At 42.4% G+C, this 25,426-nt stretch overlaps 2 protein-coding genes across 3 annotated transcripts; one reads left to right on the top strand and one right to left on the bottom strand.

Moving 5' to 3' along the window:
- Positions 1-712: 712 nt before the first annotated feature.
- PAK1IP1 (PAK1 interacting protein 1) lies at positions 713-12,020 on the bottom strand. Of its 2 annotated transcripts, none has more exons than XM_079934647.1 (10): positions 11,870-12,020; positions 9,616-9,781; positions 6,070-6,190; positions 5,924-5,998; positions 5,352-5,404; positions 4,813-4,958; positions 4,532-4,629; positions 2,614-2,713; positions 1,747-1,870; positions 713-1,592 (listed from the first exon to the last, which is right to left on the bottom strand). In XM_079934647.1, the coding sequence occupies exons 1-10, from the start codon at positions 11,951-11,953 to the stop codon at positions 1,384-1,386; spliced, it is 1,176 nt and encodes a 391-aa protein (XP_079790773.1). In that variant the 5' UTR covers positions 11,954-12,020; the 3' UTR covers positions 713-1,383. The 2 variants fall into 2 exon arrangements, with proteins under 2 accessions (XP_079790773.1, XP_079790774.1); XM_079934648.1 differs by having other exon boundaries at positions 9,616-9,778; positions 11,870-11,992.
- Positions 12,021-18,871: 6,851 nt separating this feature from the next.
- Positions 18,872-22,503, top strand: LOC307192707 (uncharacterized protein C6orf52; the record flags this gene model as incomplete). The annotated part of the gene is made up of 4 exons (XM_079933983.1): positions 18,872-18,942; positions 19,172-19,352; positions 21,677-21,722; positions 22,346-22,503. The coding sequence occupies 4 exons, from the start codon at positions 18,872-18,874 to the stop codon at positions 22,501-22,503; spliced, it is 456 nt and encodes a 151-aa protein (XP_079790109.1).
- Positions 22,504-25,426: the final 2,923 nt, after the last annotated feature.

The following is a 25,426-nucleotide window of genomic DNA, read 5'->3' as shown; positions in this document are numbered from 1 at the left end:
CTCCAGTAGTGAATGGTAAACTGTGGTACATCCAAAGGAGTATTATTTATTACTAAAAAGAAGTGAACTATCAGGCCATGAAAAGACACAGAGAAAGCCTAAATGCATGTTAGTAAGTGGAAGAAGCCAATCTGAAAAGGCTACAATACTGTATGATTCTAACTATATGATACTGTGGGAAAGGCAGAACTTCGGAGATGGGAAAAAGCTCAGTGATCATCAGTGGTGGAGATGGGGAGAGATGAACAGAACAGAGTGGCAAATCTGTCCCTTCTCTCAATATTGTTATAAACCCAAAACAGCTATAAAAAAGTAAAGTCTCAAAAACAAAATAACCAAACCTATATTCATCTTTGTTTACAGGCCTGAAGTAAGATAACAAAGAGATGGATGGAAATGTCAGACACATGGTTTGGTTCGTTTCCTAGATGATTTCCTCTCATGAAGTGAGCGGCACTTTAGTGTCCAAGTGTTAAGATCCTCATTTTGCCTAATCAGGGGGGAGTCCACTGGTGGCCTCAGGGATTTAACATCTTCCCAGCTAAGTCAGACCTATGAATCCTCTACTACTGTGTCTCTTCAAAACATCCAGTAATCCATTAAGGAAAATGCTTTAATTTTCTAGGTAAGAAAAGAGTATCATCAACGGCTAGTTTTAAGACCACCTTTGTCAGAAGATTAGCTAAGCGAGTTTTTTGGATGCCCTGAAACAGATGGGAAAATAAAAAAAGGAAATGTCATTTTCCTGTCCTTAAGTTACCTCTTAAACAAACCACTGCTTGGAAACAGAATAGTTACATGAAGTTTGGAAGCCTCTCTTTAACCTTCTTATGTACGTAGCCCTAAACTTAAGCATATGCTTTACGCATACATATTTTATTTTATATATCTAATTTTTAAGCTTGTCTTAACATACTTCCTGGTATGAAAATCTTTTTATATCTTTTATTACCAAAACAAACAAAATCCGCATTAAAATTACTAGAACCACGAGAAAAAGCCAAAGTAATGCAGGTTTTTCATTCCTCCCTCACTTAGGAGAAAAATCTGAAAAACAATTCCTTTATCTACTTCTGGTAAAGAAATGCGTTCAAGATTTTGTATTATTTTAAGCTATAATATTTTGAGAAAGATCTTTATTTGCCTTACACAACAGTAAAAATTATATATTACACATTAACATACTATATATTGCCATGATATATAATTAATAAAATATTGCCTATCAAAAAGTTTTACCACTGTTTAAAAAAACAAAATCCTGAAAGTGATTTTTAAGCTGTACATTTTCTTCAAAAGAAGAAATTCCTAGCTTTTACTCAGAAAAAAAAAAAGTACATTTGCAAGTTTTTCTCTAGGAGAAATCTGGGGTTCACGCATCATTCATATTTTCTTCCTTTTGCTCTTCTTCTTTTCTAACATTTCTACTGTTTTCCTCTTCTTGGTTGACACCAGGCTGCTTCCTTTTGTTGGCTTATTACTGTTACCAGTTAAACCGCAATTCTTCGTGTCAGGTTTTAGCTGCCTTTCTTCCTCCTGGACTTCACGGCCAGATTCCTTTTTTTTCCTTTTGGACTGTTCTTGTTTACTTACTAAAATACAAGAGACACTGCATTTAAAGAGTGTTTTTCCCTTTGAAATAAACACAAGCCCACAATAAAGTCAAGTCATCTGGATCTCCTCCACTTTAATGATTCAAAGAGATAGCAGATTATTTAGTTTCTGTAAACGATCAATTTCATTTACCAGGCGATGGTTCTACAGCTGGAAGCAGGCTTCCTTTCGTGTCTGTCACTCTGTCCAGCCACACTCCAAGACATGTCAGCCTGGCGTTAGTGTTTACTTCACACAGCAAAGATGGGGAAACCCCCTGAAACAGGACCAGCAATTCGTGATAACTAACACAGAGGGATTTTAAATAATTACTTTCATTTTTCCATAAACATGTTACCTTAATTTAAAACTTACACTGTATTTTGAGTATAACATATACTGCCTAGAAGAAATGTATTATCTTGATTCATGATTGGTTTGACTAAGTCCTTCACGAGAGCCAATTTCTAAGAAGGGCTCCACTAAAGAAAGCGACCATTTTATCGTGGTCATTTCTGGGTTTAACAAAGAACCATGCACAAAGTAGGTACTCAACAAACCACATTCACAGAGAATGAAGAATAATAAACCAAGAATCTGTAAGAGGGAGACTACCAAAGGGAATTTAAATTTCCAATTATTTGTTTCAAAACTATTGTTAGTTCTACAGCTGATCAAAAATTCCCCATTTTTTTCCCTTAGTAATGGCACTATGTTTATTTAACAAAATCTTACAGAGAACATCAATATACAAAAGAGAAGAAAGTCGTGCTTCTCTGATTTAAACAGCAGGAGTTCTGGAATCCTGCCAGCTCAGACTCACCAATACCAACTCCTGAGGCAGTGCTACGGAGCCCTAACTTTAAAACCATGAATGTCAATCATGCCTGGAAGAGATTTTAAAAGTTTAAAGATCTATGCCTTATGACCCTTAAAAAAAATTCCACCTCACTTAACTCAAAATTAATATTGACAGTAAGACTCCCATTCAGTGTATTTACATTGTGCTGAGACACTGACCTTGTCCTCTTTGAGCTTCCACATTTTGATGAAACCATCACTCGATGCTGTAACAATAATATGATGCTCTGGAGTTTCAAAACTGAACATGTCTTTTACCCTAGGATAGAAATAGTAACACCATAAAAGACCCTTTCTTCCAGATAGTATGATACTGCTAGAAAGCTACTATGCACAGTCTCTTGACTTTTCAATGCTTCAAGTATTTCCAAACTGCTCAATGAACGGTGCCTAAAATTTAACATGCTTCACGCTCCCATGAGTTGGTGAGTCATTTTCAGGGTCTAAATTCCAAGATAAAATTGACTGTCAATGATACCTTAAGAAAAAGTTGAAAAGATGGTGACAGATAACTATAAATCATCAGATTATCATAAAGGAAATAAAGATACTTAAAGCCCCTCACCTCAGGAAACTACAAGGTCAGTACCGAGTGAAAAGACAACAGAGATGACCCGAGGCCTCCTCCTCTGCATCTGTTTTTCTTGTCCCCAGTGCCGCCACCCATAGTCTAAGCTACTATCATTTTCCTTCTGGACTACGGAGTAAACTAATCGGCCTCGCTGCTTCCATTTTTGCCCCCTAACAATTTTTTAAAAATCAAACCATGTTACTCCCAGTCTTAAAATTCTACAAAGCTTGGATCTGCTTTAAAATAACACGGGAGAGGGAGGAAGTGGTGGGACATAGATAAACCAATATCTACAAAGGCACTTAGTATAAAATTCAAACTCCTCACCATGACTTGCAAGGCCATGCACCATTTGGCTCACTCTGACCCAGTCACATGGGTCTTCTAGCTGTTCCTAAAATACACCAAGTTCTTTCCTCCCTCAGGGCCACTGTGCCTACAGTTCTCTCCTCTTTTTAGAAATAGCTCCTTTATCCCTAAGGTCTCTCTTAACTCCCCCTTCCCTGATCAACCTATCTAAATAAGTTACCCGTGTTATTCCCAAGTCATAATACCCATGTCCTTCCTGTTACAATTACCTGCTTGTTTGTCATCTCTGTTGCCCCACTGTAAGAGCCAGGAGAGTGCAAGCTCTGGTTGCAATATTTCATTATGGATGCTCAGCGAATACTTGTTAAATGAATGAATGCCCAAATTTCGTGAGTGCTATGCGGCCTTGAAGAATATGTTCATTTCTCAATGCAGGGGAACACTAGGGCCTGTCTAATTATTGCAGTATTCTGAGTATTTACAAAGAGAGACTTCTTAAAGCTGAACTATTATTTAGAAAATAAAACCTAAGAGTTGTCTGAAACATAAAAGAATATGCAAATAAAACACATTAACGTATAACCATCCATAATCGACTTTTTCAAAATTACAGATGGAAACAGCAGAGGCAGGGTCAGACAGAACTGGGTTGACTCCCAGCTCCAACACTTAACAGGGGGGTAATCTTGGTCCAGTTACTTAACCGTTTACTCTGAGACTCACATTTACCCCCAGAGATACAGTGAGCAAGAGATAACAAACTGGCACAAGACAGAGGTCAATATGTCATTTATTTCTCCTGCAGGAAAAAAAAATAGCATAGAAAGGCGCTAGAAGTGGACAAGGAGAATAAAGTGAAAGGACAAGAGTGGTCAGGGGCAGAGCTCAAGATGGTTTAATTGTTTTTCCCTGCTCAAGCATGGATTGAGGATTTCAGGCCTCAAGTCTAATGAAATTATTGGGAAAATAAATTCTTTGTGCAAGTGACTAGTCCTGATGACAACTTCACCACTTCTGTATCACTCAGGCCAAGACAACAACATGCCCACTATCCTCTTAGGTTCCAGAAATCATATATATGTAGATATGTCTATGTCTGCGGTCATTCATAAAAAACATATACCCTGCTTTATGAAGCTACTGCATTTATAAGAGATTCTACACGTACATGCACACAGAGATTAGTGAAAAAAATACCTGTTTTCATGGGCTTTGAATTCAGAGAGGCACATTAGTGAATCACAGTCAAAAAATCTTACAACCTCTTCATCTCCAGCCACTGCAAGGACAGATTCCTAGGAGAGGAAAAACAGAATACTATCCAGAATGTCATCAACAGATTCCTAGGAGAGCAAAAACAGAATACTATCCAGAATGTCATCAACATACTATCCAGAATGTCAACAATGACATCAACAATGTCATCAACAATATCACCACACATACGAAACTCCCATCACTGATTGCCGATCACTTACTGAAAGAAACGTAACAGAAGATACTCTCTTTTCATTTGTGATGGTGCCACTGACGGATGCAGTGTCAAGCTGATAGACATCTATTTTGTTCAGAATGACAACTACGTATTTCTCTCCTCTTGGGGACCATTCCACTATGTGAGCATCTGTAAGTTAAAAGCACAAAGCTGTTGTATTTCATGAATAAAAAAAGAAATTGATCAGGGTCATAATAAAAATAGCAAATATTTACACTGCATTTTCACATCCATTATCCCATTCAATCTTCACAACAAACTTATAACACGTATTTTGTGAGTTAAATTGTAGACAACGAACTGGTTCCAAGACTCATTAAGGTCATACAGCTGGAAGGCGGCAGAGGCACACCAAGAATCCCAATCTAAAGTGGGCAAAGAAATGAACCGAAAGCATTTGCTCTCAGAGGGAACCACCACCACGCACAAAAATAAATGTATATGTACATGCTCACAAGAATGTGTGTATATACATTCACGTCCCATCAAATTTTCAAATACATTTCAAACAAAAATACTCACTTTGTTTTATGTTTTTTATGAATGCCGATCTTCCTTCCACAAGATTCCATGTTCTGCAAAACAGGAAGCTCATTTACGGCATGATCACCAACTCTGACCAGGTATAAAGGTAAGTTTAAGGAAGACTCAAATGAAAATTTACTAACTACTTGGCTATTCAGAAGAACTGCCTTCTTTCTTACAGCACCACGTGAAGTATTATCAAGCAAGATTAAAACTCGCTCTGTTCCCACAGCCCTTTCCTATGTATGCTGAGTCCACTGTATTTTCAAAAGGTTTCACCCCCTAAAACTCTTCTTTTTAGGATCACCCTCTACTTCACAGCTTACAACTGCAATGTAACTTGCATGTTTGAATATAGAGCTTGTCGGTTTTTTTCCGTTATGAAAAGGTTCACTAGCTTTCAACCTCTCCCTTGTGTCAAAATATCATCAAATGGCTGACAACGTGAGACAATACAGAAACAGAATCTAATTACTATAGTAAAAGATGTCCCAGGGGTGGGTTCTTGTTATACTTGGAGAACGAAGACCACAGCTTAGTAAAGGTGCTCTTGGGCCTTAATGACTTACCTTAATGTCTTATCTGTACCCACAGACAGGGCCAACTTGCCAGACGGGTGAATGGAAAGGAAGGTCACATGTCCTCTAAAAGGAAACTGACAGTTAGTCCCCAACCTGACTGGCACCTGGAGACCGATGGGGAAGTCTGGACTCACTTGTGAGCTTTAATCGACTTCAGGCACTCCCATTTCTTTGCATCCCAGACACAAATGAGGCCGTCCTCTGCCCCGCTGATTAAGTGCCTGTTGCCGTGGAATTTCAGGCAAGTTATTGTGCCTGTGGAAAAACCAAGACAGGCAGAACTAACATTCATTTTGGGTGCAAACTCCATTTCTGGTTTGAAGGCTATGCTGCAGTAAGAAAACATCCAATATCTTAATATTACTGAAACATGCCTTGAAGTGTTGGGTGAAGAAATTAATTTGTTTTTCATCTAAGATCATACAGTCTCAAGCCTATGTAAATATTTTCAGCAAAGCGTTTCTCTAGTTGCAGATACAGGTTTGAACTAATCAGTTCACCTTCTTGCTTTACATCCCCATAATCATAAACTTTGGAGATGGCTGGCTAGGATAGTTTGAGCAGAAGTCAAACAAAACTAACCAGCTAATCTGGGGATCAAACCAAGACGCACAGCCATACGACTTCTACTTTCCAAACAGTGAATCCGCTACCCACCCACCCATAATGCAGTTATTATGCCTTCAGAGCTACTTTTGATTTGACTTCTACACAGTTCTTATTCACTGTCATAAGAATTTATTACAATTTCATAAAACAATACACTAATTATGTCTTCTGTATTCTCCTTCCATGGTTAACAAATCTTCCTACATCTTTTTAACTTCTTTACAAAACATTGCACTCCCTTCCACTCAAACTGAAGCCTGGATCGCCCATGAATTTCCCCTACAGCGCTCCTCAAATATTAAAAGGCTGGAGCGAGGTGAGGTGATGGAAGAACCCAGTACTCAATCCCTCAAAACAGTCCTCAAGTAAGACTCCTTATCCTTTAAAGTCTGTGTCACCCAGCTTAATTGCCCTAGAGTTGAGGAGTCAGCAAACCACTGCCTGCCGGCCAGATCTGGCTGCTGGCCTGGTTTTGTAAAGGCAGCTTTACTGGAGTACAGCCAGGCTCACTCAGTTACAAAACATCTACGGGTGCTTTGGCACGGCCAAAGTGAGTAGTCGTAACAGAGACTGTACAGCCGCAAGGCCTAAATATTTACTATTTTGTCCTTCTCAGAATAAGAGTGTGAACCCCTGTGTCGTTACTGTCCATCTGCACACCTCCTGGTCAATCCTTTACACTGCCCTTTATATTGAAAGAGCCAGAGATCTGTGAGGAATAATTCTGCACCCCCAAAAAGCACTAATAATATGTGGGCTTATGGACTCCCTTCTCCTCGAAGTGGGAAACTTCAGCCACTTTGCCCATGCTTTCCTCCTTCCCTACTTCTCATTTTGGGAATTTTGCTTTCCCACATCTTCTACTCCTTCTTTCCACGACTCCATTTGTTCCCTGGAAAAGAGCTTATCTATTACCAACTGTTAGAAAAACAGGATTTGTACCAGGAATGAAGGAAATCAGGAACCCTATTTCATTCATCCCCTATCCAAACTCTCTCTAAGTCCCTTCTTGTTGAACACCTGTACCAATGGGTTTGGACAGACGAGACTCGTTTAACTTATTTCCTCCAAGCCTAAGGGAGAGAGGCGGCTTCCTTGTATGAACTGGGATTAGGAGACAGACAGGAAAAGGAACGTACGTTGAAATCACTCAGAGCCGAGCTTCTGCTGAAAAGCGAGACACCTGTCAAAGTAGCTAAGGACCATCTAATATAAGAAAGACGCTGATCACTCTAAATTTACTGCTAGAAGCCAATGCTTGGTGTGGAACTTCTGTAATATACGAAAGATAGTGTAAGAAAAAGGGTACCTGTCTTTATCTGCCTTTCACTGCAGGAAACTAACTTGCTTGGCTGAGTTTCCTCAAACTAAGTATGTATTTAAGTGACTCTACTGCCTTAAGTTCTTTCTTCCTTTCCCTTTTCCTTCTGGAACACATGTGAAACCCCTCCTTCTCTGTCCCCTGGGAAAATGCAGTGAAAACAGCACATGATGTTCAATACCAGGGGAAAAAATTACCTGTTCAGTCTTTCTGTCCCTCGGTCCTCCCATTACCCCAGTCAACTGCACCATCGGCGTGGAACACACAACTGTGGCTTGCGGATCAGCCCCCCGACCTCCTCGATGCCAGTAACCTTTGCCTCCTCTGTATTTCGTCCCTCACCCCTACAGCCCGGACACCGTTACCACCGAGAGCTTTTCCACATTAACTCTACCCTCTGACCACAGCCTCACATCGTCCCAGCCCTTCTTCCACTCACAATCCACCTGCTTTTTTTTACTCTGGAGATCTGCAGACCCTTGACACCCTATCTTCTCTAGGCTGACAACCTATTCTTTCTCCGAAACCCTCAATTCCCTTGTAAATCGATCCTTCTCTTGCACACGTCAAGTAACCATCCTCTCGCTCCAGAAATGTCTGTGGCTTACTGCAAACACATGCTAGTCCATCCACAGCCTCCAACTTCAGTCAGGCAGGCCCTCGTCAGTCCTCTACTTGTTCCTGGCACCTCTCCAGGAGAGGCATCCAAACCACGAACACCTTCCTCAGCGCTGCTGCCTCCTTCTCATTCAACCCCCAACCTCCTCCACGCAAGGGCCCCCGAGATCTGGCCCCAACTACTTCTCCAGCCACTCCCACCTCCATTCCAATCCTCTCATAATAGCGAGCCCCTTACAGCTCCCCAGACACAGCAGTGGTTAAAAATACAGGCTCTACGGGCTTCCCTGGTGGTTCCGTGGTTAAGAATCTGCTTTCCAGTGCAGGGGACGCAAGTTTGATCCCTGGTCGGGGAACTAGGATCCCACGTGCCACAGGGCAACTAAGGTCACACGCTGCAACACAACTAAAGAGCCCGCGGGCTGCAACTACAGAGCCCATGCACCCTGGCGCCTGTTCACCACAACTAGACAGAAGCCCACGCGCCGCAATGAAAGGTCCCACATGCCGCAACAAAGATCCCGTGTGCCGCAACTAAGACCCAACGCAGCCAAATAATAAATAAATAAATAAATATTTGTTAAAACAACAAAAAACGGGCTCTAGACCTAGGGTTAAGTTCCAGTTCCAGTGTTTTGTGACCCTGGGCGAGTCATGGAACATCTCTGAGCCTAGGCTTTCTCTTCTGCGAACTGACAATACAACTATACCTTCCTGGCATACCGCTGGGTACCTGATGGCCCTCAACAAAGTCGGCTCTTCACGTGATGCTACCACTTGTGCTCGTCACACTGCCTGCTCTGCCTGGAATGTCCTTTTCTCTACCTTGCAAGTTTCACCTAGCCAACAACTGATACTTTTCTTATAAAATTATGCAGGTGTCATTTTAAGGAAGTTTTCAATGAAAACTCGCTTCCTCCTCCTTGCCCTCTAGACTGGGTTAAGTGCCTCCCTTCTGTCCCAATACAGACTGTGAGTAACTTAAGGACAAAGAACCACATTTTTTCCATTTCTATATTTCCTAGCACAGAATCTGCTACGTATCAGACACTTAATGAATTGTTCATCTGAAGTCAAACTGTAAAGTAATAATACCTCAACATTATTGTCTTGAAGAATACAATGTTCTTACCATTGTGATGCACTAGAGCCCCATGGTCTATCTTCTTTTTCATGTCATAAATGTGAATGGTTTCATCTTTGCTCCCAGTGACTACAAAACGGCTACTGACAGCCACTGCTGACAAGGAGGCAGTGTGGGCATGGTGAGTGAAGTCGGCCACAGGAGTCCATTTCTGCTAAAGAGTGATACATACAGTCAGTGCCATGCCACGATCGTATCGTAGTTCTCTACAAGGAGATAAGTGGTTTCGCGATCTATGAAAACTCTCAACAGATCCTACAAATGGAGAAAAGACTATGCAATGAAAGGGAGATTCACACAAACAATCTGAGAATTGAATAAGGAAGGTAAAGCAGGAGATGGGAAGGCATCGCTGAGTATCAAAACAATTATGAAGACTGGGCTACAGGGACTTTAAGGTCCCATCCAAATCCTTAACTCCTTAATATATTTACTTGGATGTTACACTTTCATACCATTCATTCACTCAAATGTCCAAATCTTGATTTGAATTTATTCACTCAAATACTGAATAACTACTATGCGCTTGGCACCATTTTAGGCAGTGGAAACAGAGCAGTGAACAAAAGAAACAGAAGTCCTTAACCTAAGGGCGTTGCCATTCCTGTGGGAAGGACAGACAAGACACAATATGATGTCACAGAGATAAGTATCAATATAACAACGCCTATAAAGAAAAATGAACAGGATTTGCATTAATACGAACATAAGCCCTAGAGAATGACCAATGATGAGGTCTTGAGAACTCTATGCTTGCTGCCATGAAACTTCTGGATTGGATAAGTGTGACTGGTTGAGTGCGAAGGATGACGGCTGAATACACACACACATACCCCACAAATTAAGGGAGGTGCATCAAGAAGTATTAGCAAAACAAATAAACCAACAAAGAAAAAAAAAATCACCAAACATGTTTGAACACACTTAGGATGTGTTATTGCAAATTAATTCCTAAAAACGACAGCAGGATAGCCCTTCCACCAATCAGGACCCAGGGGGCCTCTCTTGAGTAAAGGTACAACATTCCTGAAGAGCTGCTATGGCCATAAATCAAAGAACAACCTTTGCTTGTGCATATTACAGAAGGAAGGCTGGTTATCCGGAATATTGCCTGACTAGGTTTAGAAGCAGTACTGGGTAATGGTTAAGCGCTTCAAGCATCAGAGACACCTGGGAATTTGAGTCCGAGGTCTGCCACTTATTAGCTCTGTGGCCTTGAACAAGTCGCTTAACCTATCTCAACTTCTGGTTCCTCATCTGTAAAATGGGAATAACTGTATCTGCCTCAGAGGGGTGCTGTGAGGACTACTCTGTGTCTGGAACATGGAACGCAACGTAATTACGGAAAGAACACAATCAGTAGCATCATCTTTGAGTATTCAAAACACGTACTTTTCAGCCAAAGGCAGATTAACCACCAGAGTAGAAAACAAAATAAACAAAAACAGTCAGTCAAGTCATATACTTCCAATTTTCTAGTTAATTCAAGACTGACACTTTGACTTCTTCATAAACAAGTACTCAATGAAACAGGTTTCTGGGAAATACCTAGGACTGCTTAGGGGAAAAAAAAAACAGCACAGGACTAAAAGTTAAGGGATCTTGCTTCTAGTCCTGGGTATGTCCTATCTGCTTCACTACTGCTAATTTACTTAACCTTTTAACGCACACACCCAGTAAAGTTCTTACATTTTGTTGTAATTTTTCTGCACGTGTCTGCCTCCCTCATCCTCTCCTCCTTATGTCGGGAAGATCTCCAGTGCAGGATCCATGCCTTTGGCTTCTCTGCACCTTCACTGCAAGTACTGGCCTCACCGTAAGGGCTCAATAATAAACTGGTGTCACTTTATCTGTGAGGAGTTTTTCCGGATTTAGCTCAAATACTCTGTAAAATACCGGAACATAAATTCAGTGAAAGAGCGAACTGTTCTTTCATTAAACCCTGAACACCTCACGGGCTGTCAACTTGGATTCATAATCTACGGCCCACTGGCCCGTTTGCAGAAATGCCAGCTTCCTTCGTGCACAGCAGTCGGAATGTTTACTACGAAAGACAGGCATCGTTTCGTCGTATGAAATGCCTTTTCCGTGTTTTAAAAGGCTAACGTGTATTTTAAGTCTCCTGAGCTTCGTCACCGAATCCCTAAGAAATCAGACGGTGCGCTCCCTTGCTGCGCTGTGGGAACCAGACCCTATGGTGCCCGCCCCACCCGCGGCGGCCCCTCCCCGCGCGGGCTCTCACCTCCTGGTCGCCGCTCGCCTTGGGCTCCAAGTGTACAGCGAACCCAAAAAGTACCTGCTCGTAGCATCCAGCTACCAGCTCCATGCAGCACGGCACGCGGCTTCTCCCGGAGGCAGGCTCAGCGCAGACCGGTAGTGACGAAAGCAGATGCAAGGGGGAGGAAGGGGTCCTTCCTGTGTCGGCGCTCAAGTTTACGTCAAGACCGCGGGGCTGCCTTTTAGGCGCCTGCATCCGTGGGAGGGATTTCAGGGCTAGAAGATCACGCGGAATTTCCAAGAAGGGAATAATGAAGGACGCCCCATGAAGAGATTCTCATTTCAAGGAGAAAAACAAACCAACCAACCTGGGGACTAGCAGGCATATTCTAGGGAGCCTTGAGCTAGGCGCTTCTGAGGCGAGTGGGCGGGACATCCTCTGCGGAAGCCCCTCGTTTCCGGTACGTCTACGGAAGGGGCGGGGCAGCCTCCGGCCTGGGCGGAAGGCGTAGAGAAGGCTCGGTGTTTACGCGCTCTTGGTCAACGTCGACTCCTGTCTGTAGTGGGCGGTGATAGCGGGACAGGAGTTAGGTCTCCTTGTTGTGCAGGAAGCCGAGGAATAAACTTTTCTCGCTCACATTCTCTGTAACGGAGCAAGGAGGGGTGGCATTTAGGGTTCGCCGTTATCAGAGGAGTCCGATTCCCTCGTTCCCGCGCGGGCCCGATAATCTCGTCCTGCACCACACCTTTCCTTGCAGCTCGGTTATGGATTGTCGAACTCTGGGGGCAAATTGGCCAACGTTGTGGCACATCCTGGGGACGGAGGAGGACCCTTTACTTGAGGGGAGTAAAGACATTACTTGAGGACGAACGGTATATAGTCATCCTTGGTCAGGTTCTACAAAGAAATCTCATTTATTTCCGTTTCACCACCTCCCCCAGGTTAGGTGCAGAGTCAAACGTGAATAAAAGCAAAGCCCTAATTGGGTTGAGATTTTCACGAGATAACGGAGATTCAGAGATGTGTTAGGACAGCTTCGCACAGACTTAACAATAGAGTAAATCTTGGAACGTAAAAATAGTCTCGTGAACGCCCTAGCGGGTGGATATGACGGATGGGAGGTTGACACACAGGTTGGTGTCGACCCTTAAACCCCCATATGGATTGTAACACATCCTATAGCTCTTAGACCCTCTTGTCTCTGAGGACATTTGTTCACCGGTGTTCTGAATCGCCAGTCCGTGTTTTACTCAGGGTTGTTGTAATTGATGCTGGTTTGGATACCGTATAAATGATTTCATTTTGGTTGCTTTGGTTGTCACTGCAGCACAAGGGAAGCCTTGTCTTCTGTGTGCTTTGGCGACTCCATGTGTAAGGACTCCTCAGGCACTGAAATGCTGAAGTCCAGCTCATTCTCAGCCTCTTGAAAACCAGTTTCACTGTTTGACAATAGAGGCACCCATGAGGGAGAGTGCGGGCTGGGTCGCAGACCACAGCAATGACGTGTCACACGAGTTCTTTGTTTTCCCAGTGTATATAAAACTTAGGTTTGTATTATACTGGGGTCTATTAAGTGTGCAATACCATTATGTCTTAAAAATGCACATTCCTTAATTGAAAAACACTTTATTGCTGAAAAGTGCTAACCATCATTTGAGGCTCCGGCAAGTCCTAGTAGTAATAGCAAAGATCACTGATTACCGCACAAAATAGAATAATAATGAACAAGTTTGAAATATTGTGAGAATTACCAAAATGTGACACAGAGAAACGAAGGAATCAAATGCTGTTGGGAAAATGGTGCTGATAGACTTGCTCCATTCAGGCTTGCCACAAACCAAGATTTGTTTAAAAAAAAAAAAGCAATATCTGTAAAGAACAATAAAGCGAAGTGCAAAAAACGAAGTATGCCTGTAATTCCTTCCCTTTGGGCTAGTTATCTCATTACGTTACCAAAACACACAAGTTGTTTTACTATTTATTTTCCTATTTACTGCTTGTTAGTTCTGGTGGTTCTTCCACCAGAGAACCACTAAGGTCAGAGGAATGTGAATTGCGGGAGTGGTTGTCCCCTGGGCATGGGACAAAGAATGAGTAAGCAGGGGCTTCCCTGGCGCAGTGGTTAAGAATCCGCCTGCCAATACAGGAGACACGGGTTCGAGCCCTGGTCCAGGAAGATCCCACATGCCGCGGAGCAACTAAGCCCGTGCACCACAACTACTGAAGCCCATGCACCTAGAGCCTGCAAGCCACAACTACTGAAGCCTGTGTGCCTAGAGCCCGTGCTCCACAAGAAGAGAAGCCACCGCAATGAGAAGGCCACGCACCACAATGAAGAGTAGCCCCCGGGCTTCCCAGTGGCGCAGTGGTTGAGGGTCCGCCTGCCGGTGCAGGGGACGCGGGTTCGTGCCCCGGTTCGGGAGGTTCCTACATGCCGCGGGGCAGCTGGGCCCGTGAGCCATGGCCTCTGGGCCTGTGCGTCCGGAGCCTGGGCTCAATTTTTTTTTTTTAATGAGTAAGCAGGACATTTCTTGAAGTCTCGTATTTTGTCTTTAAATGTGTGACTTTTTACATATCTTTATTTTAATAGGAAGTCAGTCTCTCATCGAAAAGGAAAAAAAAACAAACTTTTTTCTGAAACTGTGTTTCAAAATCATGTGCTTTATGTATTTTGTTGCTTCTGAAATCCCCCTGGTGCCCTGCCTCATTACCCCAGCGAAGTCTCAACTGCTGTTTGAGAAGAATTAGTTCTCATTTGAAATTAATTTTAATGTATCACGATAACAGGATAATAACTACGGTCAGCATCTTTTGCCAGATTGTCACATTTTATTTTTTTTAATTAATTTTTACTGGAGTATAGTTGAGTATCTGTCACATTTTAGAGAAGAAACTTGTGGGTTTTGCTCCAACTAGGATTCTTTTAGAATCTAGTTGGTTCTAGAATGAAAACCATAATTCAAGCGACATAAACATAACTCAAAATGGTTTACTCCTTTTCTTTCTTTGTTTACTGTTAAAAATTAGTGAAACCAATCATAGAGCTTAGAAGACCTTAGAGCATCTAGTCAAGGGGTTCCTAATCTGGGGGAATTCATGGATAAATTTTTGGGCCTCTGAATGCCCTGAAATTATATGCAAAATTATGTATGTACATTTATGGAGGAGAGCATTGATAAAATTTTATTACATTTTCAGAAAGATTAGTGCCTCTAAAGCTAAAATACTCTAATCCAATCTGAGGTTATAAATGCTGAAGTAGGTCCAGAACTCTTTCCACACACCTAAGTAACAGCAGACCCTGGTGTTGCTGCTGCCTTTTACATTTCCTTGGGCTCGAACGTTCTCTTTAACGGAGAAGAAAAGTGGTTTTTCATTGTCTAAAGAAAAGCACACAATACAATATCATATATCTGCTCAACTGGATTCAAACTGAGCATACTTCCTGCCAAACCTCCTGTTCTCTTTCCAAACTCAGGACGTAAAAAGCCATTCAATCTCATTCTTGTGAAAACAGCCGTTGCCAAGAAACAACCAACACTCCAGGGATCATTAACTCTAAAGCGCAACAGGATTTCTAGTTTTGCATTTAAGTTATTGATAGAAAAGCTTCTTACACTTGAGCCATGCATTGATTTATTCATTCACTCAAGAAATATTTATTGAGTACCTGGCTTTGGTTCGTTAAAGAAAAAAGAGCCAGTTTTCCTTTGGGGGTGAGGGGGTGAGGGTGGTGATAAGGTGGATATACTGAGCTAAAAGCAAGATACAGTGGAGAGAACTCGGCCCTGTTAGAAATATCATGTGCGTCTAACATTCCCTCTTAGTTACCTTCTCTTCACAGTGTGACAGGTAGCAAGTCTGTTAAATTTGGGGACTCTACCGAGCTTGCCTGTGCTTGTATTCTCAGAAGATTTTGGTCTCCTCTGTGCGTGGAGCAGAGTGGGCTGCTTCCCCTGGACACCAGCCTGATAGAAATTTGCTTCACCTGCTTCATGGGAATAATCCCCGTGAGCTTTGAGAGGTTTGCACTTGTGGCTGAGATCAAGGAAAGATTTGTGAACTCTTCCTCGTCACCATCACCTAAAAATCACCTGAATGTCCATCTTCATCTCTGGAGCCTTGCTCATGGCCTTCGGTGCCCCGGCTCCTGCCGCCTTCCTGGGTGGGTTCAACATGCCCTGTTGACGTCCCCTACAACCCCAGCCTCCTTACCACCTTGTCTGAAGGTTCAACTCCCACATTCCTTTCCAACTACAGCCCCACCCCTCTCACTCATTCATAGCCAAAATTCCGATTTTCTTTCCAAAAAAAGTAAAGCCAGTCCTAAAATAAGAGGACCAGAAAAAGATATTCACGTTTTTATGAAAGAATCTTAACTGATATGTTGAATTTGATTTCTAAGCTGCTCCAGTATTTAAGAATTTGTCTTTTTCTAAAAAATACAACAAACTGATGAATATAACAAAAAAAAGAAGCAGACTCACAGATAGAGAGAACAAACCAGTGGTTACTAGTTGGGGGGGGAGGGTACAAACTATGGGGTGTAAGACAGGCTCAAGAATGTATTGTACAACACAGGGAATCTAGCCAATATTGTGTAATAACTGTAAATGGAAAATAACCTTTAAAAGTTGGATAAAAATTTTTGAAAGAAAACAGAAACAAAATAGTTTTTTAGAAAAGGAATTGTTTTTAACCTTATATAACTTAACAACAATAGTGGCTTAAACAAGACATTTATTTAGTTTTTTGGCCACGCCGTGCAGCATGCAAGACCTTAGGTCCTGTAACCAGGGATGGAACCTGTGCCCCCTGCATTGGGACGGCAGAGTCTTAACCACTGGGCCGCCAGGGAAGTCCCAAGATACTTGTTTCTTAAGTGAAAGGCATCTGGAGGTAGGTTGGTCTAGTGCTGGTGCAGGGACCCCAGTCATCAGGGACCCAGATCTGTTCTCTCTTTAAGATCCTGTGTTCTGGGAATTCCCTGCGGTCCAGTTGTTAGGACTCAGCGCTTTCACTGCCAAGCACCCGGTTTCAATCCCAGGCTGGGGAACTAAGATCCTGAAAGCCGTGCAGCCAATTGAAAAAAAAAAAAGATCCTGTGTTTGGTTGTATGACTTCTTCCTTCGTATCACCTCATAGGCCAAGAGAGGTGCAGTTATTTTGTCTTCAGCCATCACATCCGTAATCTCAACACTAGGCCTGGGGGAAGGGTGGAGGACAGAAAGGCCTCCTTCCAGCTAAGCAAACTCCCTCTGCCTATGCTGCCCTCAATCCCCTTGTGATAGTTCGATTTACATTTTATTAGCCAGACTTTGGCCACCTGGACACGAGGCCTGTTGCTACCTCCAAATAAAATCAGGGTTCTGTTATTTTTTTTTAATTAATTTATTTATTTTTGGCCGCATTGGGTCTTTGTTGCTGTGCATGGGCTTTCTCTAGTTGCAGCGAGCTGGGGGCTACTCTTCATTGCAGTGCACGGGCTTCTCATTGCGGTGGCTTCTCTTGTTGCGGAGCATGGGCTCTGGGCACGTGGGCTTCAGTAGTTGCGGCTCGCGGGCTCTAGAGCACAGGCTCAGTAGTTGTGGCACACGGCCTTAGTTGCTCCATGGCATGTGGGATCTTCCCGGACCAGGGCTCGAACTCATGTCCCCTGCACTGGCAGGTGGGTTCTTAACCACTGTGCTACCAGGGAAGTCCCAGGGTTCTGTTATTAAGGAAGAAAAGGAAACCAGATATCGGGTGACCCCTAGCGATGTGTGCACAGCGGCTAATGAATAACATCTCCCTTGAACACGGGGAAATTCACTAGAGTATAAGCTCCACTGTATGCCAGGCACCCACCTTGTATATAGGAGGAGCTCAGTAAATGATGGGTGAATGATTGAATGGTTTGAATTCAACATGATGATTATTTTTCACATTACAGGTAAATATAGACTACATTAAGAATTTGAATAGTGGAATCAACAAGCTACAAGGAAATGGCCAGACCCTGTGTCCTTGTTTAGACTCAAAAGTTATCTTCTCACATGTTGACATTTTGTGTAGCCTTGCTACTTAAAGTGCCTGCGAGCTGGCTGGAAGGGCAGAATCTGAGGCTTCACTCCAAATCTATGGACTCCGAACCCACATTTTAAATATGCTCAGGTAATTTGAACCCGCACTAAAGTTTAGGAAGCACTGCTTTGTCATGCTTTAAAAAAACAAAACAAAACACACAGCATCACAGAAATATGTCTTTAAAATTTTTTCCTGCACTTGCATTAAGGTAGGGGTGTGTGTGTGTGTGTGATGTGTGATATATACCGCTTCTTCCCACCAGCTGGTTGGGGTAAAGATTACAACCTGCAGAGGATGTTTAAAAAAAAAAGTCCAGGGACTTACCTGGAGGTCCAGCGGTTAAGACTCCATGCTTCCAGTGCAGGGGGCATGGGTTCAATTCCTGGTGGAGGAACTAAGATACCACACGCCACAGGGCGCAGCCAAAAAAAAAAAAAAAAAAAAGTCCACTAGATGCTTGTTCTCATAGGTATTCTTTGCAGATAATGGAACTGAGGAGGGAAGCATCGAATTGTAGTCTTTGTCTTAAGGCTTTAGTGATTAAAAGTGACTCCCTTACATATTATCGTAGGGGGTAGGGTGGAGACTTCTGCGGCTTCACGGTTGCCCAACTCACGCTCTCTCTCTGGTCCCTCCCCGCCCCCAGCCTCCCTCTTCTGTCTGGCTTTTCCCGGCCTGACACTCGCTGGTGCGGGCAGGCAGCTCAAAGCCCGCGGAAGTTTGCAGGAGTTCCCCCAGGTGACCCCAATACACTCCTTCCCAACCCCACCCACTCCTTCACCCACATGAAAGTCAAGGAATTAAGTACCTGGCCGAAATTGACACCGCAGGTAATTCCTATCCCTGAGGCAGCTGTAAGAGTTATTTGTGGGGCTGAGCGGGTTTAGACCAGGAGCTGGAATTGTGTATGCAGGAGTCAAAAGTGTGGATTTCCGATCGTTTTATCAAGGGTCTGGATAAATGGCTGAACAAGAGAGTTTTGCAGGTTTCGGCATAGCGCAACAAAATAATTATTACTGGTACTGGCAAAGGTGAGCTGATTTTTCCTACTCTGAACGAAAAGCGAGACCGGTAGTGTTCTGTTTCTTATACGACTTGGCAGTGTACAAACTGTTGCTTCGAAAATAGGTGTGCTTAAAACAGTGAAAGCGGAAATCATCCTTACGTGTAACGTCTGGGAAAGACGAGGGAGTCCTGGGTTTTTGAGTGATTCTGCCTTGTTTGGTGATGTCATTCCTGTCCTTTCCCTTCTGCTCTCAGAGTGAAGCCAGACTTCCATTCCTGCCAGGGTTACCCCTTTGGCAACTGGTACGAGCAACAGCACAGCTATTATCCTCCTTCTGGCTACAGCTGTGGCTATGGAACGGATGGAAATGGACCCAACCTTTATTCTGTGTGTGAGACCTCCGGATACCCAGTTGAAACTTCGCTTACACCCAAGGTATCTCTCCCTGGCATTAATACTGGGTGGTTTGGGTGCCCCGTATGGAAACATCTTTTTTCCTTTCCTCACGCTTCCAGATCCTCTCATTCAAATTCCCACAGCCCTGGCTTCTGCTCCCTAATTTAGTACCAGAGAGGAAAAGCTGATGACCTGAGACATTTTGACTTGCAAACAATTTCAGTCCTCACTGTTTTCCAAACATAATAGGTTGGTGAAGTCTGTGCGGGAATTCTTGCTACTAAATTGTAGCTTAGCATCATTCAATAGATTTTACCCTTAAACACTTAAAATTGGACAAGAGGTACTTTTTTTTTTTTTTGCTGTAGCAATTTTTGATGACTAAAGTAACATATTTCTTTAAAAGAGGTATTGGAGTAAGAGAAAGTCTCCACCACCCCACTCTCTTCCCCGTTCCGTCCCCGCTTAGAAGAAAGCATTGTTCAAGCGGATGTATGGCCTCTAGATTTTCCCTTCTACTCTCACTAAGTCACTGTGAATGGGCTTACTTTCTGTTTGGGGAGCTCGAGGCGCCTTCACTAGAATGGACAGTGTCGGATAGTCTTAGTAGTTTGTTCCTTGCTTGCTGTTGTTATGTTGCACCAGCAGAGCTTTCTTTAAAAGTTGCCCATTGGGATGTGCTGTGATTTTAGCTCATCACTTATCGACTGACATTTTAAATGTTTTCGGTGCTTTAACAAACTTCCTTTTACCTCTTTTGAAGAATTTGAGTGTTTTTTGGCTAAGGGAAAAATTCTAGAAGGGGACGTTCTCGATTAAAGGATATGACATTTAACATCTTAAACAGCAAAAGCTTCTCTCCAAAGAGCCTGCCTGAGCTTACACTTTCCATTGATGGTATGACTTGCTTCTCCATGAGGTTCTGTGTGTGATTAGCCAGTCTGACAGGTGAGGAAGGCATTTGTCTTTCATTGGAGGCAAATAACTTTCAAGTGTTTATTGGTATCTGTGCTCTGTGATTTCATTGGTGTCCTTTGTCTACCTTTTTCCTTGTGTCCCCCCCTTTTCTTGACTGTGTGAGATATTTACATAATAGGGAAATTAGCGCTTTGCAGTCAAAGTGTTACAAAATTTTTTCCCCAATTTGTGTGCACAGTAACACTTCGTGTGATAGCCTTGGCTTTAACACCTAAGCCTTCAGTTTTTAAAACGTGCGTTTGCTTGGTATTTTTTTGCCCAGACTTTCATTTCCAATTTTTCAAGGCTGTTTTTTTTTTTTTTGGGTTTTCTGGCTGTGCCTCGGTGCTTGCGGGATCTTAGTTCCCGGACCAAGGGTTGAACCCAGGCCCTCGGCAGTGAAGGTGCCAAGTCCTAGCCACTAGACCAGCAGGGAATTCCCACCTGAGGTTTTATCGTATTTTTCTTCTTTCACTTCTCTCTTTTTTTGTGCTCTTTTGGGAGATGGTCTGACTTCCTGTGGTTAACTTTGTATCTTTAAATAGACAGGTATAGGTTTGAGTATATTATCAACTTCAGAAATTAACCAATTTTGCAATGGGTGAACTGAGTCCATAGAAGAAAAGTCACAAAGGATTAGCATCAGACAAAGGCGTCTGGCTTCTCTGAAGTTTCGGGGAACTAACTCGGCTCCTGGGGCCTGGGCGAGGAACTAGACAGCAGGGACCCTGGAATCAGCTGTGTGTCCTTGACAAAGTCAGGTTCCCAGCCGGTGCGTGCAGAGAGGAGTTGTAAAAACTTGCATTGTCCCAGGAGAGCCCACAGAGTCTGGAGTAACTAACCAAGATTTATTTGGGGAGTGCTTCTGGAATTAACTTCATTCCTTACGTAAGAAGATAATTGATTGGTTTGCTTTTCTGTAGCCTCTGCACTTCCTTAAGCATCTACTGTCCTGGTCCTTAGCTGAGACATGGGGTGCGGCAGGGGGTGTGATTAGAAGGCCACAAGGGGTATGTGCTCATGGAGACTTTGCAGATTGTCACCTGGAAGGAAGGGCAGAGCTCCAGGTGGAGAGTTGGGTACCTATTACAGTACCTGTGGAGTCTGATGCCGGGGTCCCTGCTGTCTGGTTCCTCGCCCAGGGCCCAGGATGTCAGTTAGTTCCCCAAAACTTCAGAGAAGCCAGACGCCTTTGTCTGATGCCTCGTCTTTGTGACTTTCTTCTATGGACGCGGTTCACCCATTGCACTTATATCATTGAAAGGTTCTTTTAATCAAAATTCAAAGTAAAGTTGATCAAAAGGGAGTTTAATGTATATTATTTTTGAGAGCTAAATTCTTCCAAGGGAGTGAGTAACCCTTTAAGTAAAATTAGTTTTTTCTTAAAATACTGATTTTCATTGTAGGAAACCACAGCTCTGGCTGAAAACCAAGATGAAGATTCACTAGAAGGTAACAGAAAACTTCTGTTGCCCTCGTTGAAAACAAAACTAACCCCTTTTCCAGGTTCCTCATTCACTCAGCTGGCTAGAAACTGAAAGTTCCTACTGGAGAATTCTAGTGTAGGTCTCCCTCTGTTTCTGAATTAGTCGCTATAAACAATTTATTCACTTATAACAATCTGTTAACTAAACAGATAAAGCAGCATGATTATTTTTCAAAGCCCTGTTGTAGGGATTTAGTTCTGGTTCACTCTTTGGCATTGTATCTGCCCAAGTCCTCATGCTAGAAACTCAAGACTCATCCTCGACCCTTCCTTTCTCTTCTGCTCCAAGTTTAACGCATTTCCAAGTCCTGTCCGTTCATCTCCACGGACGTTATCTCTCAATTCCATCCATTTTCTCCATCTTTTCCACCATCTAAACGCTCACTGAGTCTGGTAGCACTACTTTCTTAGCTTCAATTTCTATTTTTAGGTCTTATTGAAAGTAAACACTCAATTAAAAAAATTTAACATTAAATGTCTGCAATATTTCCTGCTAATGTGTTTTTAAAAGCTCTAATTTTAAGCCATTTCTACTATGTGTCCTGTAAAACTGTATTTTTTTTTTCATATGTGTTCTTGGCTTCTGCAGATCCAAATCTTCATTTGAATATTGAGGAGTTAAACAAAGAATTTATGGTGGAAAGTGAAGAGCTCTATGACTCTCTCATGAATTGCCACTGGCAGCCTCTGGATACAGTTCACTCTGAAATCCCAGATGAGACCCCCCAAAAGCAAGATGTTCATTAAGCTACCCAACTATCACATTGATTGTATCTTGTTTTGTTTTTGTTAAAAAAAAATTCTCCCAGGAATGTATTGGATTCTGTATGCAAATACAGATTTCCAAGACTTAGATGTGATTGAGATGAGAGAACATAATGTAAATAAATTTCACCAGCACATTCATTTCCAGAAGTGTGGTTACATTATGGTTTTGTTTGTTTTTTCATTTTTTGGCTGTGCCACGAAGCATGTGGGATCTTAGTTCCCCAAACAGGGATCGAACCCACGCCCCCTGCATTGGAAGCACAGAGTCTTAACCACTGGACTGCCAGGGAGGCCCCAAGTATTTTATATTATGTAAGTGCCAGAAGAGGTCGCAGAACTATCATGGTAGAACAGGCTGCGCTGTTAAGACATTTGAAAATAGGTTTCCTAACACAACATTGTAAATCAATTTAAAAAAAAAGATAATAGGTTTAATACGAGATGGGCCTAACCTGAACTGATGGTGGCATTAGCTACTCTGGTATAATTTGCTGCTTTCCTCTGCTCACAGACAATACAAGGTTTCTCACCTGCATCTAGTATAGAAAAATGTACATTAGAACTAGATGTTTGATTTCCTTTTCCTGACCCTCAGGCTCTCTTATGAGAGAACTAGACAGCAGAAGTCAGTGGAAACTCACTTGTCACAGCTGAATCCTCAGCATGGAAAAAGTGTGCTTGATCAAAACACATGATCAGCCTTCTAAGATAGAGGAATTGGACTCCCATAAACACCAGTTCTGAAACTTCAATGCATATGTTGACCGTGTCTCTTATAAAATATGGGTTCTTGGGCTTCCCTGGTGGCACAGTGGTTGAGAGTCCGCCTGCCGATGCAGGGGACACGGGTTCGTGCCCCGGTCCAGGAAGATCCCACATGCCGCAGGGTGGCTGGGCCCGTGAGCCATGGCCGCTGAGCCTGCGCGTCCGGAGCCTGTGCTCCATAACGGGAGAGGCCACAACAGTGAGAGGCCCGCGTACCGCAAAAAACCAAAAAAACAAAAAACAAAAGAAAGACCGGTTCTTTAAATTTTAGAAATCAAGCTTTACGAAAAACTTGCTCTTCCTTTCTTCTCATTTTGCCAAGCACCAGTGAGACTTTGTCACACAGTGGCATTCTCCGTGGACCAACCTTGGACAGTGGTTGGAAAACTGAATCATGAGAAATCTGATAAGTCAGTCCTATCTCTCATCCTCCACTTTCATGAAGCAACAGGAAGGAGTGTAGACTCAGAGCAAGGGTAGCCATTTAACCTGTGACCTACTTTGTATTTCCTGCAAGCTGACTATGGGTTTTACATTTCTACATTTAAAGTGTTAAAAACAAAAACAAAAAAACCCCACAAAAACAAAGAATACATGGCAGAGTCCGTATGTGGCCGGCAAAGCCTAAAATATTTATTTTCAGGCCTTTCGTAGAAAACGGTTGCTGGTTCTTGGTGTAAGTGGCTGGGACACACCAATAAATATCAAAAACAATTGAAGAAAACTGAAACATGAAAGAGAACCCCCCAATTCAATAAAGAGAAGCACCACCACCTAAGAAAACAGTTAATAAACGAAAGAAAACTGAAGTAAAACTATAGAGACATGCAGTTTTGGGTCCTTAAACTTGCAAATTAGTACTAGGATCAGCTTGTAAAATTCTGTTAAGAATTCTGCAGTGAAAACCTCTATAGTTTGTCTGAAGTTGTTTATGACCATATCACTATTTGCTATTATTCACCTCTAAGAATTTTTTGTCCTTAACAAATGTGTACCCATAGTTTAGCAACAAGGCCACTACAGTAAACCTGTCAGTGCGAGGTACATTGTGTGTATGTAAGTTTCTGAGATGGTCTCTGTAGTAGATGGCTACTTCAAATTTATTTCTTGAATGATACAATTATATTAACTTTTTCTCTTATTATGTAACCTTTGGACATTCTAACTTGAAAGACTAAATATAGATTATAAAATGAATGCGGAAATTTCAAAAAAAAAGAATTCTGCAGTGATTTTTATTGGAACTGCATGAAATTTATAAATTAATTGGGAGATAACTATTTAATTCAATTAAAATATTGAATCTTTCAATCCATGAAAATAGTATAGCACTCCATTTTAAAAAATAATTATTTCTTTTTAAAAATAAATTTATTTATTTATTTTTGGCTGCATTAGGTCTTCATTGCTGCATGTGGGCTTTCTTAGTTGCAGCAAGCAGGGGCTACTCTTCGTTGCAGTGTGCAGGCTTCTCATTGTGGTGGCTTCTCTTGTTTTAGAGCGTGGGCTCTAGGAGCGCAGGCTTCAGTAGTTGTGGCACGCAGGCCCAGCAGTTGTTATAGCAGTCCATTTTTAAGTCTTTTATAAAATTTATATGTTAAAGTCTGTACATCTTTTGTTAGATTTACCCTTAGTAATTTATGGGTTTTTATTATTGCTTGAAATATTCTTTGCTGGTATATATAAACACCGTTCACTTATATATAATGATCTTATATTCAGCAAGCTGATTTTATTTACTAATTCTAGTAGCTTTCCTATAGGCTCTTAGCTTATCTACCTTCTAGACAATCACACTGTCTGAAAATAATGGCAAATTAATTTCTTTTCCAATTCTTACACAAGTTTTTTCTTTTTCTTACCTTATTCAGGTGACTACAATTTCACTGAAAATGTTGAATATAGGATTGGTAGTGGACATCTGTATTACAGACTTTAAAGGAAATCCTTCTGAGATTCCACCATTAAGAATAATGTGTTTGCAGGGCTTCCCTGGTGGCGCAGTGGTTGAGAGTCCGCCTGCCGATGCAGCGGACGCGGGTTCGTGCCCTGGTCCGGGAGGATCCCACATGCCGCGGAGCGGCTGGGCCCGTGAGCCATGGCCGCTGAGCCTGCGCGTCCGGAGCCTGTGCTCCGC

This window comes from Stenella coeruleoalba (assembly GCF_951394435.1).
Source record: "Stenella coeruleoalba genome assembly, chromosome: 10".
Taxonomy (NCBI): domain Eukaryota; kingdom Metazoa; phylum Chordata; class Mammalia; order Artiodactyla; family Delphinidae; genus Stenella; species Stenella coeruleoalba.
This window is presented reverse-complemented; position numbering and strand designations above follow the sequence as displayed.